The sequence below is a fragment of the Benincasa hispida genome, chromosome 8 (assembly GCF_027475165.1).
Source record: "Benincasa hispida cultivar pf3 chromosome 8, pf3_genome.v1.1, whole genome shotgun sequence".
NCBI classification, from domain to species: domain Eukaryota; kingdom Viridiplantae; phylum Streptophyta; class Magnoliopsida; order Cucurbitales; family Cucurbitaceae; genus Benincasa; species Benincasa hispida.
The window spans coordinates 40,132,800-40,147,179 of record NC_143485.1 but is presented as its reverse complement, the minus strand read 5'-3'; the positions used below and the strand labels follow the sequence as shown (position 1 = coordinate 40,147,179).

Genomic DNA, 14,380 nt, shown 5'->3' with positions numbered 1-14,380 from the left:
GAAAATAGATGAATCGGTCCTGAGTTTGTAATATTTTGTTCGGAGAAGGACAGTACGGTCAATTCCTACAAATAATTTTACCGCGAAACGTGTTTTAAATCGCCCGGCGCGCGCTCGGCGCCTTATTCACGCGTTGCCGGCCTTTTTTTCTTTTTCTTTTTTCCATTTTCTTTTTTTTTTTAATTGTTTCATACAATTATAATGGATAACACTTTTAGGACTAAGATCACTTTCATCCCAATTAAAAAGTAATAAAACAATGGTAATCCAAAAATTGGGTCTCAATTGATTATATTTGGTGTTGTTTACATGTATTCTATACTCGTATTGGCATATGGAGCTAACGTTCAAATTTATAATCAAAACGTGCAAAATTGATTGACGAGTTGTCTAATTAGGTTTGAAAATTATGTGTTGATATCGTTATCGTTACAATATGAAAATTATGAATCTATCACATTTACTGTCAATTTTATTGTTTGACCGTAATTAGTAACGGTAATAATAAATGTAACAGATTCGTAATTTTAAGTAAATTTGATCAAAAGCAATTCAATTGGGTTTATGATTTAGACTCACTACGATTGATCCATCAATAGAGTTCTATTACGACTACACAATTTTTCATTATGATTTGGTAAACGTGGGCTAAGTGTATTGCAACTATAGTAGAATAATAAACTCTGTCGTTGATAAATTTCTGTCAATGATAAACTATATCGTTAATAGAAGTCTATCAACAATATGGTTTTTCACTTGTAGACTTTAGGAGTTATATCTAAATTTTGCTAATTTTGCAACAAACAAAAATGTATTGTGATGTTTGCATTGTGTTTTATGTCTTAAAACTCGTGGTTTGTAAACATTAAACATATTCTATTTCGCAATAAAGATGTTATCGAGATTTATTCAATAAAATTGTTATTGAATATGTGAATTGTACCTTTAAGAACCCTAAATCCAATAAACTAATAACCTTTGGCAAGCATGAATTCCTAAACTATGTGTGGACACATAAGAGTGGACCAAGTTCAAGTATATAGTCAAAACGGTTTATGGTATAAGGATAAGGTTGGGCATCTTATCCTAAAGGCACTATGGACGTGACCCATTTTGTATTTGATACAGATGATGTGGTCCTGAATCGTTCATGTGGAGACATGCGAGTGGGGGCATCATGTGCAATGAGTTTGCATAAGACCGGACCACGAAAAGTCACTTTTACTTTTAACCTCATCTACTGTTAAGACTGACTATTTCAATTCGATGACCTAAGTAACTCAATCTTAATCCTGAGCTAACTATGAACTCTTGTTTATTCAGGATTGACTCATCATCGTTGACTCAATAAGCCTCCCATTTTAGGGATAAGGTCGGGTAGATAGCCGGGGACATAGTCCCGCAATATGGACTTTACTCCTACCCGACTCTAGGAACAGTCGGGTATTAAACAAAGGGTCCTACCCTCTCACTAGTATGAGAGGAACTCGATTTAGTGGTTGGACCACAAACCAATTGTTCGGTGGAACTTAATGAGCAAGATGTAATTATAGAGGTAAAATGATAATTTTGACCAAACTGTAATTTCAAGCAACATGTGAAGGATCGACTTGCTAGTCATGGTTAAATCAAGTGGAAAAAAATATATATACAGCGAGGAGAGTGCTATTACTGAACTTTAATGGAAGTCCCGGTAGGTAACGAATGTTGGTTAATTAGGTTGATGAGTTTAGTAGGTTAATCTCGGATCATTATAACTAATGATATGTAGGTCCATTAGGTCCCCTGCTAGCTCAAGTCGAATTAAACCTTAAGACAGTGTGATAAGATAATTTGAAACATTCAAATTCGATTTAGGGATTAGAGTTAATTATATGTGATATAATTAACAGTTTTATTACTTATAATTTAAATATGATTTAAATATCATACACATGAATAGAGACTCATGTTCGGGATTGGTGTTTTAATAATTTAATATTTGATATTAAATTATTTTTAATTAATTATTTAAAAATTAATCTTATTAAAAAATAATTACTAGAATTAACTTTATTTAAAATTGGTTTTAAAGAAGTGAATTCTAATTAATATTAATTATTCAAATTAATATTATTTAAAATTGAAATTCATTTAAGAATTGGATCTTTTGGAAATTCAAATTAAATTGATTTTTTTTAATTCATTTAAAATGGATTTCAAGTTAGTGGGATTATCCATTTTTTTTCTAAAATGGATTTCAAGTTAGTGGAATTGTCCAAATTTTTTCACTAGCTATAACACCCAAAATCCAGCTTTTGCATGCTTAATTATGTGTTACTTTGAAGTTAATTCACTTTGCATAAATTCTTCTTTAAGTAGAAGAAAAATTGGCTTGGAAAAAGTTCCATGCATTTTGGTTTTTGAAGCCTTGTTTTTCTCTTGAAGTTCTTGATACAAAAACTATCAAACTCTTTTTTTTCTCTTCAACCACAAATTAGATCCCACGATCCGTTCTAAGGCTGAAGAATAACAGGGGAGATGAAGGAAATCAGAAACGAGATTTCTGTGAGCAGCGGAAGCAAGACTATTCCAAATTACAATAATGAATTATAACATTTACAGTCGACTTCAAACATAAACGGTTATACAATTATACAGAGAAATTACAACATGAACAAACTTAAATGCATAGAAAGACAAACTCTACGCATATCGGCAGAAACGTCTCCACGCTCTGTTGCGCACGAATGCTGGAACAACAGCAGCCTCGAACGCCCGATCTACACGACCACAACACCGCATGAACACTTCGCGCTCGTCCTCAACAATCTCCTCGATCACAAACTCCTCCGCAACACGAACTCCTCTGCAACATCACGAATTGCCTCCAAAAAACCTCGACGATGTTGAGTTGAGTCCGACACTACCAACAAAGCGACCTTGGTATTCTCGGTGTGAGAATCCAAAGGCTGAACTCTGTTCGGACTTGGTGTGAGACAAATGAATGGAGGAAATAACGATCGCATACATGATTGGGCAAGTGGGAGAAGTCGGAGACCTATCGTATAGGTCGATGCCCAATCGTTTAGATAAAGCTATGCGATCATCTAGCAAAAGCTATGCAATTGTTTAGCTATATCGTTTAGCTCGGCCTGTCGCCTACAGACACTACACGATCGTGTACCTTGGGCCAGCGATCGTCTAGCAAAGCTATGCGATCGTTTAGTAAACACTGCACGATCGTTTAGCTCGCACCTGCACGATCGTTTAGTTCGCCCAGCCGTCGTTTAGTAAAATTGTATTTACTTGACGACTTCCGTGAGTTTCTTTTCGCCGGAGAGAAAACTCAAAATATTTTTCAAACTTTTGTAAAACATTTTTTTGTTACATGTTCCAATAACCACCAGCTATTTTGGTTATTTAAAAGAAAAAGTATTAATTATCCAATAATTAATATTATTATAAATATAAATGATAACCAACTTATCATACTATATTTATAACTTATAGTTTTAATATTTCATCTTATGAAACATATAAACCATAGTTATTTTTCTATTCAACGATACTTAATATAAATCTCATTTACATTAATCCTCCACTAGATGTATCTTATACACCATATCGATCATATCATATATAATCAAAATACCTCTTATCAATTTGAACATTTCAAATCGACACTAAGTACTGATCCTCAACATGAATCCAAGCTACCAAGGGGACCTCATGGACCTGTAGATCTGAAGCTCCAACAATACATGAATAATTGATTAAACTCTTTAGTCACGGGATCCACCATTCGTTAATTGCCAGACACTCCACTAAAGACCAACAACTGAACTCTCCTCACTACAAATATATTATGTGTCCATCTTAACCAATTAGCAATGCGACAACCCTTCACAGATTGCTCGTAAGTACAGCTGGGCCAATAACCATTATGCCCCTATAGTTACATCTGTCTCCTTAAGTACCACCGATCCCTCTAATTAACATAAGTCATAGTCCTACTATGACTGAGTCTTCTCTTCCAAAAAGAAGCTATGGCCACTATGTTCAAGCCCCATAATCAGCCCATAAGGGAGCAATCTTTCTACTTATCTCTGTTTCGGGAAATGAGTGAATTCCATATTGTAGATTGAGTTCCCAACTCCCATATTAGACAAGTCCCCAAAAAGGTAGGCATGTTGAGTTGGCAATTTGGCCACTCTCACCCATACTAATCAAATGACCACCTTAAAAAATAGGAGTTCCCAAAACATTCAGGATTGAGGTCGTGTCACCTACGATCGTTTAGGTGAGATGTAAGTCTCTAGTATCAACGACATTATATACACAGTCTAGTCATCTCGTGGTCCATGTCTTATACAAACTTTTTGTATAGGACACCCCCGCTCCACATCTCCACATGAATGGTCAGGATCTACCATCTGTAGTAGTTTACAACACTTGCAAACCTTTACAGAGCGGGCCGTATCCATAGTGTCACTGGGATCAGGTATCCCACCTTAATCCTTATACTACAGACCAATTCAGGTTATCACTTAAGGCATGATCCACTTGTATATCACATATACATGTTTAAGTTCACATAAGATAAAATAACACTTATTTTATTAATTGAACAATGTGTATCTTTACAAAACAACGAGACTCTGGGAGAATTAGGACACCAATCTCAACAGAAGACTCTAGCAATAGTCCACGAAGTGTTCGTGATCTTTTCAACCAAATGATAGCTTCTTTTTTTAGTTTCATCAAATGTTGTATCTCAAACCCTTTTTCGAAGTTATATGTCTGCATGTTTGTATCTCAAACCCTATTTCCAGATTATATTCATGCATGCTTTAATCTTTAAAATTAATGAAGTTAGAGTGCTCAATATCTTAATCGCTTCCACATGTATGTTTTTAACTCTTTCAGTATATGTTAATATTTTGAGTATGATGCTATATTTGCAATTGTCTATTTTTTTTCTTCCAAATAGTAAGATTAACAAATAAGAGAGGTAAAATGTAGATGGAAATGAATATAAAAGAAATATAAAAATGTTAATAAAATAAAAGTGACGTACTTAAGACTTGATCTGCAACCAAGATGTAAACGGATGGCTTGCATGTCTACCAACCAGCCAAGATAGCTTTTAATTTGCTAGGGAAACAATATTGTGTAAAAGAGGGGCATATTAGGGAGAAACTACCTTTTATAATTTTTCAAATTTAACCATATTTATAGAAACGTTTATTCAAATCAACAAATAAAAAAAGGGATGGGTTATCAAACAAATCCATTTCTAAAAATATAAGAAATGAGAATGACAGAAAATGAAAAACGTTATTAAAAAGACTTTTCAATACATGTACTTTATACTTTTATAGAAATGGACAACATTTTAAATACATGTAAGTCAATAAACTGTTAAGAGAATTTTGAGACTAAATTATTACAAATTTATAAATAAAATTGTTGTTAATTATAGTTGTGGGAGTATCTTAAAAAAAAAAAATTGTAGTTTAGGAAGTAAATGGTTGCTTCAAAATAAAATGTTATTTAATCCAAAATTTGTTTTTAGGCATAAAAAAATAAAAATACATAAAGTTGAAATGAAACAAAGAAAATCCAATCAATTTGCGAAGCGGGCCGCGGAATCTCCATCTCCTCGCACTTGACCTTCTGTAAGACTGAAACTCGAAACCTCTGTTGTTCGTCGCGGTGGCAATGGCGACTAACAACATTAATGGGGATATCCTAATGCTCGAAGCTCCACCGCAGCCGTCTCAACCAGCGTGGCGCGTTGCTGCGGATGCCGAGGTAGTCGACGCCCTGCCCTACATCGACGACGACTATGCAGACCCAAGGGTCAAAGCAGAGGTCGACCGCTTAGTCGAGGAAGAGATGCGCCGTAGCTCCAAACGACCGGCCGACTTTCTCAAAGACTTGCCTCCCGTTCCTAAGTTCAAGTTCGAAGTAAGTTACGCTGCAATTTCATTTCCCACCGGAGTTTCCTCTAGGTTTTGCACTTATAGTTCCGCTTGATTTCAGAGTTATTATGCCTAAAAAAACAAATTACTTTTCTCCGCTGGATATATTTGCTAGACACGTACTAATTGCCGAGTTTGGAAGTGTTTAGAAGCTCCATCTGCTGGTTCTGTTTTCGTTTACTCGAAAACGAGCTAAAGAAATTCGAATAAAAATTAATCGATTGACAAGAACACAGATATTGCCATATTGCTTATCCGCAACTCCCACTGTGTCATCCAATGTCTATAGGACGCGCCGCTCTACATAAATTCTCTAACCATTACATATGATAGATCTTGAGAATATTACAAAATGTGGTAATATTAGTGATAGTCTATTCAACTGACGAAGTTTGAATTCAGGATCATCCAATGCTTGCTAGAGAGTACGAACGTGTAAGAGCTGGGAGACCTCCAGTGCCTCTCGATGTTGCAAGATATAAGTTAGAGACACCACCTCCAAATAAAAAAAATGACGAAACTGCTTGGAAGCAGACACTTCAGAAAGCTCAATGCTTACTCCGTCATCAAGTACTGAGGTGAAGTGTTAATACGTTTCTATTGTTCTAGGAATTTAAGACTTGTCTTTTGGAAAACTTAATTTTATGGAGAACAGGTAGAGTTGGCTACTTCAACTCATACAGGTCTTCTAATATCTGCAATACTGAGTTAGTATTTTCACGGATGCTCTTAATTTATTAATTTTATGGTCTATATTTAGCTGAAAACTCCGTTGACATAGATCACTTTAAATACTTTATGTTACTTGACCCTAAAACTCACCTTCTTCATATAGCTCTTTCCCATTCGTCATATTTCTATCCCTTTTCTAGGTTGCAGTTGCTTTCTTATATCTAGTTTCTGTACCTATGGGCCATGCTTATGAGAGGTGTGGTGTGATTTATACAATTTTGGTAAGGAAAAAACAAAATACTGAAGATTATGCACCCTACCATGAAAACAAACATTAGAGAGGTTTTGATGATTCATTAGGAGATAATAAGAATATGACAACCTAACTACTGGTGGTGGTGCTTTTGTGTCATACTGCAGGCTGGAAAATTTGGATCTGATGTCAAAATATGGCCCTGATATATGGAAGCAACACAACAAACAGTTGGAAGCACTTCTATCAAGGTTTGTTAATATATTTTGTTTTGATGTTCTATATTTTCTGTGTACTAATTATGTTTTTATTTTATCAACAGTTCCTAGTCAAATCCTTTTCTTTATAACTTTATATAGTGTAAATTGTCCCGTTACTTGCAAGAAAAAATAATTTCAAATGGAAAATAGTTATTTTACACTGAGTTTTTGTATCTCTCTTTCTATCACATACTGCTGGTTGGTTTTATTTTTATTTTTATTTTCATCATTAATCGTCTTTATAATTAATACCCGAACTTTCATTGAGAAAAAATGAAAGAATACGAGGACATTAAAAAAAAAAAATGAAGTTATGCAGTATCTTGTTGCCATTGGTGCAGACACGAACCATGTAAAGTTGGTCCTGCCTATGGCTCTTTCTTTCATGAATTTAGGCTTGCATCCATGCTTGAAGACTAGGCTTCAATATTTGAGTAGGGTTAGCACTTCACATCGGTAATCGTTAACTGATGAAATGAATAAAGACTGGTGAAACAAATTTTATGATTTTGTGCATTGTTGACAATCCATTGGTGGTTTCTATTTTTCTTTCTATTCATGCCAACCAATCTATGTACAGATTGGGATAGGTTTTAATCTACGGTGGTTGCAAAGATCTACTTGCAGACTAAGAATTGATCCTGTTAAATGTATAAAACAAGATACACAAGAACTTAATGTTTGGACCTTCATGGTATAACGACAATAGGATTCTGCGTTTGCATATTATCCATGGTAGATTCAAACATTCACTTGCATGGTCATATTATCTGAGCCAGGACTGTTGCTATGCAAACTGAAAACTATTGCATCACAGGCATTGGTTTTATGGAACACTTGGCCACATTTTATCTGTCATTTCTGAGAGAAGTGAACATGAATGTACTCGGTACATCTGCGATCTGACCAAAGTGATCTTATATAATTGTTACTTATATTGTCATGATGTTAATTGTTATCAGAATGCAAAAATTAGCTCAAGAACAGAATGAGAAGATTGAAAAGGTGAACCGTGAAAGGAAATTCCATCAAGTAAGTAACATCCCTGTAATTCATATTACAATAGGGCAGAGGTCAATTCTTTGAATATTTGGTTGATTTTTTGTGCAATGATCAGCAAAACGCTGCATATGAGCTTCATGCTTTGTCCACGCAATGGAAGGAGCTTTGTGAGAAAAATATGGAAATCCAAGTGGCATGCTTTCAATTAGAGGGTCAAATCGAGGAACTAAGGAGAGAGGCAACAGAAAAGTAGTATTGTCTTTTCTATTTGATCTATTTTCGTGCTTCGTGTGTTGTCATATTTACAACTGATCTGTGGTTTACGATTCCAGAGGCTGGAATTTGGAAGTCAATGTAGAGAATGGTTCTGTTTCGCTTCCCGTATCATAAGGTATGCGTTAGATGCCATCTTTTATTTTTGATATCCAATGTTTAACTCATAATTTACTTCCATTTCCCTCGTATATTAGAATTTCTAACTTAACACTACTCGTACCATGTTTTGTTTTTTGTTTCTTTTCAATATCTTGTGTTAAAAGGATATGTCATCTCCGGTCACCTACTTTAGGTCCTGTCTACGAATATCACATGTTACTGTTTTATGATATAAACCGTATGTGTGCATCCGTCTTCGAGTCAATTTTGATTTTTAGCAATCTCATGGCCTGAACTGAAATGAATTCTACTCTACCATTAATATGCTCATGCCATGAGATTGCAGAAAATACAATAATTCAGTCTAACTTTCTCAAGTTGGTATGAGAAAGCTCAGTTTAGTGATGGCAGAAAATTTAAGCTTCACAATATTGTATCAGATTAATTATACTGGTAGATTATGACATGATTTTTTATCATCTCAATGGAAAAGGGGAGCGTCACTTCCAACGTCATTTGATGCTATTATGAGATGCCTTACATGGAAGATGAGTTAGATTTCTGCTTATATGGGAGAGGATGGTTGCTCCAAAGTTTGTCTTTAGTCATTTTCAAATTTTGCATTGAATTGATCGTATCTGTACCTTTAGTGAAGTAATTCGAAGTACACTTGCTTCCTCTAACCGTGTTATTTTGGTGACTCTCTGACTTGAATATAGTTTATAACTTTATAATGTACAAATTATTGAACTACCAGACTATCTATCAAATGTATAACAATTGATATTAGTTCTTAATTCTTTCGAAATAAACCGAGGTAGGATTGATTGACTAGAGAGATTTAGTTCCTTTATTCTATGGATTCTTTTGATGTGGCAAATGGCAGTGGATTTTTTAGCCAATTCTAAACAAAAATTCTTTCAATTGGATGGAGACTGATGATCATTCTTTTGTTCATACTTAAAACAATCCAATCATGGTTCATAATGATTGGCTTTGTCGATCGGTTTTGTTGGGATTTTTTTTTTAATATATATATATATATATAAAGGCTTACGAAGGAGGGAGTTTCATAATAGAAATGTCTTTGTCCGGTTAAATCAACTGTTCATTCTGGATTTAATGTTCTCGAAATTTAAGGGAAAAAAATGTTTAGAGGCGTCGCAATAATTGTGGTGAGCGGATGCAGGTATTATGCTAGAGCACTCTGATGCTTAAGATGGTATAGTTTTGCCATTCCACCTCGGCGGACCAACCAAACGTTTCTTCCCTTTATGGTCTATGGGTCAGAATTGGGGTTCGGTGTACCCAGGCCCATGAGTATCCTCTTCAACTCAACCATTTTTGTAATTAGATTTTTTAAAATAATAGTAATGATAACAATAATTGGGTTAGATTTTTTTTAAAAAAATAAATTTAATGGATAGATTTACTAACAGTTTACTTTTTCTATTTTGGTCTAATTATTTGAATTATTTAAGTCTCGTTTAATAATTATTTCGTTTTTTTTTTAAAAAATAATTCTCTTTCTTCCTCATTTATTATAATGATTTGCATATTTATTAAGTAAAATGATTAAATTCTTGGTCAAATTTCAAAAACAAAATATAAGTTTTTTTAACTTTTTTTTTTAGTTTTCAAATTTTGGTTTGGTTTTTTAAACTATTGGTAAAAAGTAGATAACAAATAAAGAAATTTGTAGCTGAAAGTAGTGTCTATAAACTTAATTTTTAAAAACAAAGAACAAAAAAAAAAAAAAAAAGATTATCAAACGGGGACTTAATGTCTTTCATGTCATAGTGGTCACTTCATTGCCAATTTTGGCTTAGATGTGGGTTAAATGACTTTGTCACTTTGCAAAATTTTGGAATAGCACTTGTATTGAACATGTTTCAGAATTATAGAGTTATTTTTTTTTAGTACAATAGTATTTGAACCACATGGCTCAAAAAAGAAAAAGTTAAAATTAAAATTAAGAAAATAAACCAACCCAAAATCAAAACCAACCCATCCCAATTCACGCTTTCTAATATACTCAGAATATCAATTGAGCCAAACTTGGTTTGGCAGATAATAAAGTCGGTTTCAAGTTTTCAATAAAATCATATTTTAAATTTTATCAAAGTGACTTAAAATGACAATCGTTAATCCTTGCTATGGGAAAGCACACAAAAACAAAGTTACAAATGGCCAAGGGATAGTGGCTTTGAGGGTCCCTCGGAGGGCATGAAAGTGTGCGAGTATTCTCGTCCACACGAACCAGTGGTTGGTGGTTTTTATTTCAACTCTCTTCTTGCTCTTCCAATCCATTCCATGGCCTCTCCTCCAATTCCCAATTCTCTCCTCTTTCACAAAACCTTTCACTCCTCTGCTCGCACATTCCGTTCATGGCGGGTCTATGCATCTCAAGCTCCAAACAACGACCCCCAGAGACGACCTCCACCGGGAGTCGACACGAGAATTCATTGGCAAAACCAAGAAGAAGGTTGGATTGGAGGCCACAAGAAGGAGACTAAGGTTCATGACAATAAAACGTTAGGTCCAAGTTTGGCTGACTTGCTCAACAACTCATCTGATTCTCACTACCAGTACGTGAGTAGAGGTTTTATACTTGCTTAATCAGATGCCTTATTATATATGCTTCTCCTTGCATATTTATTATGAATGGATGAAATTAGTGCAACATTCTTGAAAATTGAAATACTAAAAAGCAGATTTAATTATGCATATTGAATTCATGATTATGAATTTCAAATTAGATTGAGACTATGAAATTAGATGATGTTTGATATATAAAATTAATATATTTGAATTTATCTGTAGTTTGAAGAGGTACCAAGTTCTTAACCTATAAATAACAACTTGTTTCTTTATTTGTAGTATCTCATTTCAAATTGAAGAGTTGTCTCCCATCTTTCTTTCTATTACTCTTGAGTTGAGTTAGCAAGTATCAATGAATTCTACCAGATTCAAGTAGTTCGAGATTGTAATTTTAGTGGAATTAACCTCCATGCAGTAGGAGTATTCAAATAACCTAACAACCTGAATAACCAGAACTATCTAACCCAAACCATAAGTATTGGATTAAGTTTGTTTTGTTTTTGAGTTGAGTTAGGATCAAAGTTTTCTATTTTTTGTCGGGTGGGATTGGGTTTTGGGTTGAATAAAAAATTTTCAAGTTGGCCCCAATTATATAATAAAAATGTATATATTTCTTTTAGAATGGATGATTTGTGAATCTTTATATTTTTGTTTTAGAATGTTCGCCCTTGTTTAAAGTTAGTTGATAGCAACATATGTTGTATATAAAATTAAATATTTTAAATTTACCAAAACAAATTCTAAGAGTGGGGGTCGAGACACTTTGAGTCTTTTGGGATGTCAAACTAACCAATCCAAAGTTTCGGGATGATTGAAAAAAATAATAACATGTACAACCTAGCTTGCATCCATGAATAATCGTTTAGTACAATGCTTATTGAAAACATACCTCAACGACAAATTTAATTGAGATGTAATAAATTCTTATATATCATTCCCCCAACACTTCCATCTGAATAGCTATATATGTATATAATTGTTTGTTGTTGTGTGTGTATATATATGTGAAGGTTCTTAGGAGTGGGAGCTGAGGCAGAGCTAGAAGAGATAAAAAGTGCATACCGGAGATTATCGAAAGAATACCATCCAGACACAACTTCTCTCCCTCTAAAGGTAGCGTCTGAGAAATTCATGAAGCTAAAACAAGTGTATGAGGTCCTGAGCAACGAAGAAAGCCGCAAGTTCTACGACTGGACACTTGCGCAAGAAGAGGCAAGCCGCCAAGCTGAAAAATTGAGGATTAAGTTGGAAGATCCTTACGAGCAAGAGCTGCAAAACTGGAAATCAACTCCGGACATGGTGGATCGTCTTGGAGGAAGGAACATGGAGTTGAGTGATCAAGCCACCACAGCTCTTACCTTGGATATCTTCATCATTCTTTTTGCTATAGCCTGCATTGTTTATGTCCTCCTTTTTAAAGAACCATATTATTATTGATGTTAGAGAATCCACCATTAAAGATGAACAAAAAATATATAGCAAAAGAAATTGACACAGGTGTTTACGTGGTTCACTGACAGTTTGTTTAGCTACATTCATAAATTACATAATTGAGGGTTAAATATGCTCAATACAAAAATAACTGACGCCCATACTTGGTCGAAGGGATGCATGAAAAAATCGATCGAAAAACCAACAAATCCACCTAAATCGATCGAAACCACTCGTCGGTTCGGGTAGAAATGCGTCAAGTTGGTGGTTTCGGCTTGAAAGTATACAAAATTGAAATTTTCGAGTTGGATTCAGATTAGATGGACAAAACAAATTGGGAAACTGAGCCGACCACTAAAATATATATAATAAGCATCGATACTTACCTTCAAAAAGCACTCTTGGATGGTGAGTAGGCGAATTTGAGTACACAAAGTTATGAGTTCAAAATTGGGGGAGTATAAGATTTTGTTTTATTTTTTGAAAATTTCAAGAAATATTCCCTCCTCGATATTCTTGCACATGCTCTAATATTTCGTTAATTGAAAATCAAATTGTGACGAATCATCGGTTTGAGCAGTTCGATTTCAGTTTTTCAATTTTTTCAATCGATTAATGATCAATTCAATTTTTTTTAAATATCAAGACAAATCGAACTATATACAACTTTACTTGGTTGTTTAAAGTGCCACATAACAGATTTATTGAGATTGTGGAGACAAAACTTCATATGGATAAAAATACATATAGAACATTGACCACAAAATTAGAGTTGGAAATTAAAATTTGACCAAAAGTCAAAGTAGAAGGCAAGTTGATTTTTGACCCAAATCAAAATTGAAGAAATATTTAAAATCACTTACTGACTTTTTTTTTTAAAGATGCAATCGTTTTGGACTTTGGATCATATGTGAGGTATAGAAACACATATATATGTGTTTTTTAACAAAGGAAAAGGTTCTGCTACAAGTAAAATTAAAAGGAGGGAAAAAACGGCAGAAGAATCGTGACCTTTTTGTAGCGGCGCAATTGCATTGAAATTTATGTTTGTGCGACCGTGAGGATAGAATACTCTGAGTTTTTTTTTTTTCGTTTGGTTTTTTAGTGTTTTTTTAATTGTTTATTCCAATTACCGAGTTGTGGTACTTAGATTCAAATAGTTTTGTGTTGGACTATTTAAGAAGAGTTTTGTAGCGTGAGTTTGGAGTGTTTTACAATCTTCATCGTAGTAGAACCTGCAATTGTAGAAAACTGGATGTAGTCTTGAGTTTGGAGTGAACCAGTATAATTTCTTGTGTTGTTCTCTTTTCCCTTCTCTTAATTATTATGACAATTTTATGATTGTTAATGTTTTGGCTCTAACCTGTGGGAAATTTTAGATATAATTTAGTTTTCGCATTTTATTTATATCTAATTGTAAATTGCCAACAAATTATATCAGAGCATTTTGGTTCGGAGTCATGGGATTATCAGAGCCAAGAGGTTTCAAGGGAATTATGAAATTTGATGGAAAAATTTTGGTTATTAGAAGATATAAGTTAAGGATTTCTGTACTTACAAGAAATTGCATAAGGCATTAAAGGAGAGACCGAAAAGGATTTCAGATGAAGATTGGGAGAACCTAAATGAAGAAGCAGTTGCAATCATCAGGATGTGTTTTGTCAATGAATGTTGCTAGGCTTGTAGCCGATGAGACTAGTGAAGTTGATGGAAGCGCTTACAAACATGTATGAGAAACCATCTGCTAATAGTAAGACTTATCTCCTTAATAAGTATTTCAACATGCAAATGGTTGAGAATGCTTCTGTAAATTCCTATAT

At 34.1% G+C, this 14,380-nt stretch overlaps 2 protein-coding genes across 3 annotated transcripts; both read left to right on the top strand.

Moving 5' to 3' along the window:
* The first annotated feature begins 5,530 nt into the window (after positions 1-5,530).
* Positions 5,531-9,325, top strand: MOS4 (modifier of snc1,4). Of its 2 annotated transcripts, none has more exons than XM_039037645.2 (7): positions 5,531-5,952; positions 6,369-6,544; positions 7,059-7,142; positions 8,114-8,183; positions 8,269-8,402; positions 8,486-8,544; positions 9,022-9,325. In XM_039037645.2, exons 1-6 carry the CDS (start codon positions 5,704-5,706, stop codon positions 8,541-8,543), a joined length of 771 nt encoding a protein of 256 aa, XP_038893573.1. In that variant the 5' UTR covers positions 5,531-5,703; the 3' UTR covers position 8,544; positions 9,022-9,325. The 2 variants fall into 2 exon arrangements, 1 of the variants encoding a protein (XP_038893573.1); XR_005483179.2 differs by having other exon boundaries at positions 5,585-5,952; positions 8,269-8,405.
* Positions 9,326-10,747: 1,422 nt separating this feature from the next.
* On the top strand, positions 10,748-12,642 carry NDHT (Chaperone DnaJ-domain superfamily protein). The gene is made up of 2 exons (XM_039037852.2): positions 10,748-11,116; positions 12,140-12,642. Exons 1-2 carry the CDS (start codon positions 10,755-10,757, stop codon positions 12,564-12,566), a joined length of 789 nt encoding a protein of 262 aa, XP_038893780.2. The 5' UTR covers positions 10,748-10,754; the 3' UTR covers positions 12,567-12,642.
* The last annotated feature ends 1,738 nt before the right edge of the window (positions 12,643-14,380 follow it).

Bases quoted from the DNA above. Each gene is read 5' to 3' on its own strand.
- MOS4 (XM_039037645.2), top strand. From the start codon at position 5,704: ATGGCGACTAACAACATTAATGGGGATATCCTAATGCTCGAAGCTCCA. The intron at 6,545-7,058 runs GTGAAGTGTTAA...GTCATACTGCAG, and splicing joins CTCCGTCATCAAGTACTGAG to GCTGGAAAATTTGGATCTGA. The intron at 7,143-8,113 runs GTTTGTTAATAT...AATTGTTATCAG, and splicing joins TTGGAAGCACTTCTATCAAG to AATGCAAAAATTAGCTCAAG.
- NDHT (XM_039037852.2), top strand. From the start codon at position 10,755: ATGAAAGTGTGCGAGTATTCTCGTCCACACGAACCAGTGGTTGGTGGT. The intron at 11,117-12,139 runs GTACGTGAGTAG...ATATATGTGAAG, and splicing joins TCATCTGATTCTCACTACCA to GTTCTTAGGAGTGGGAGCTG.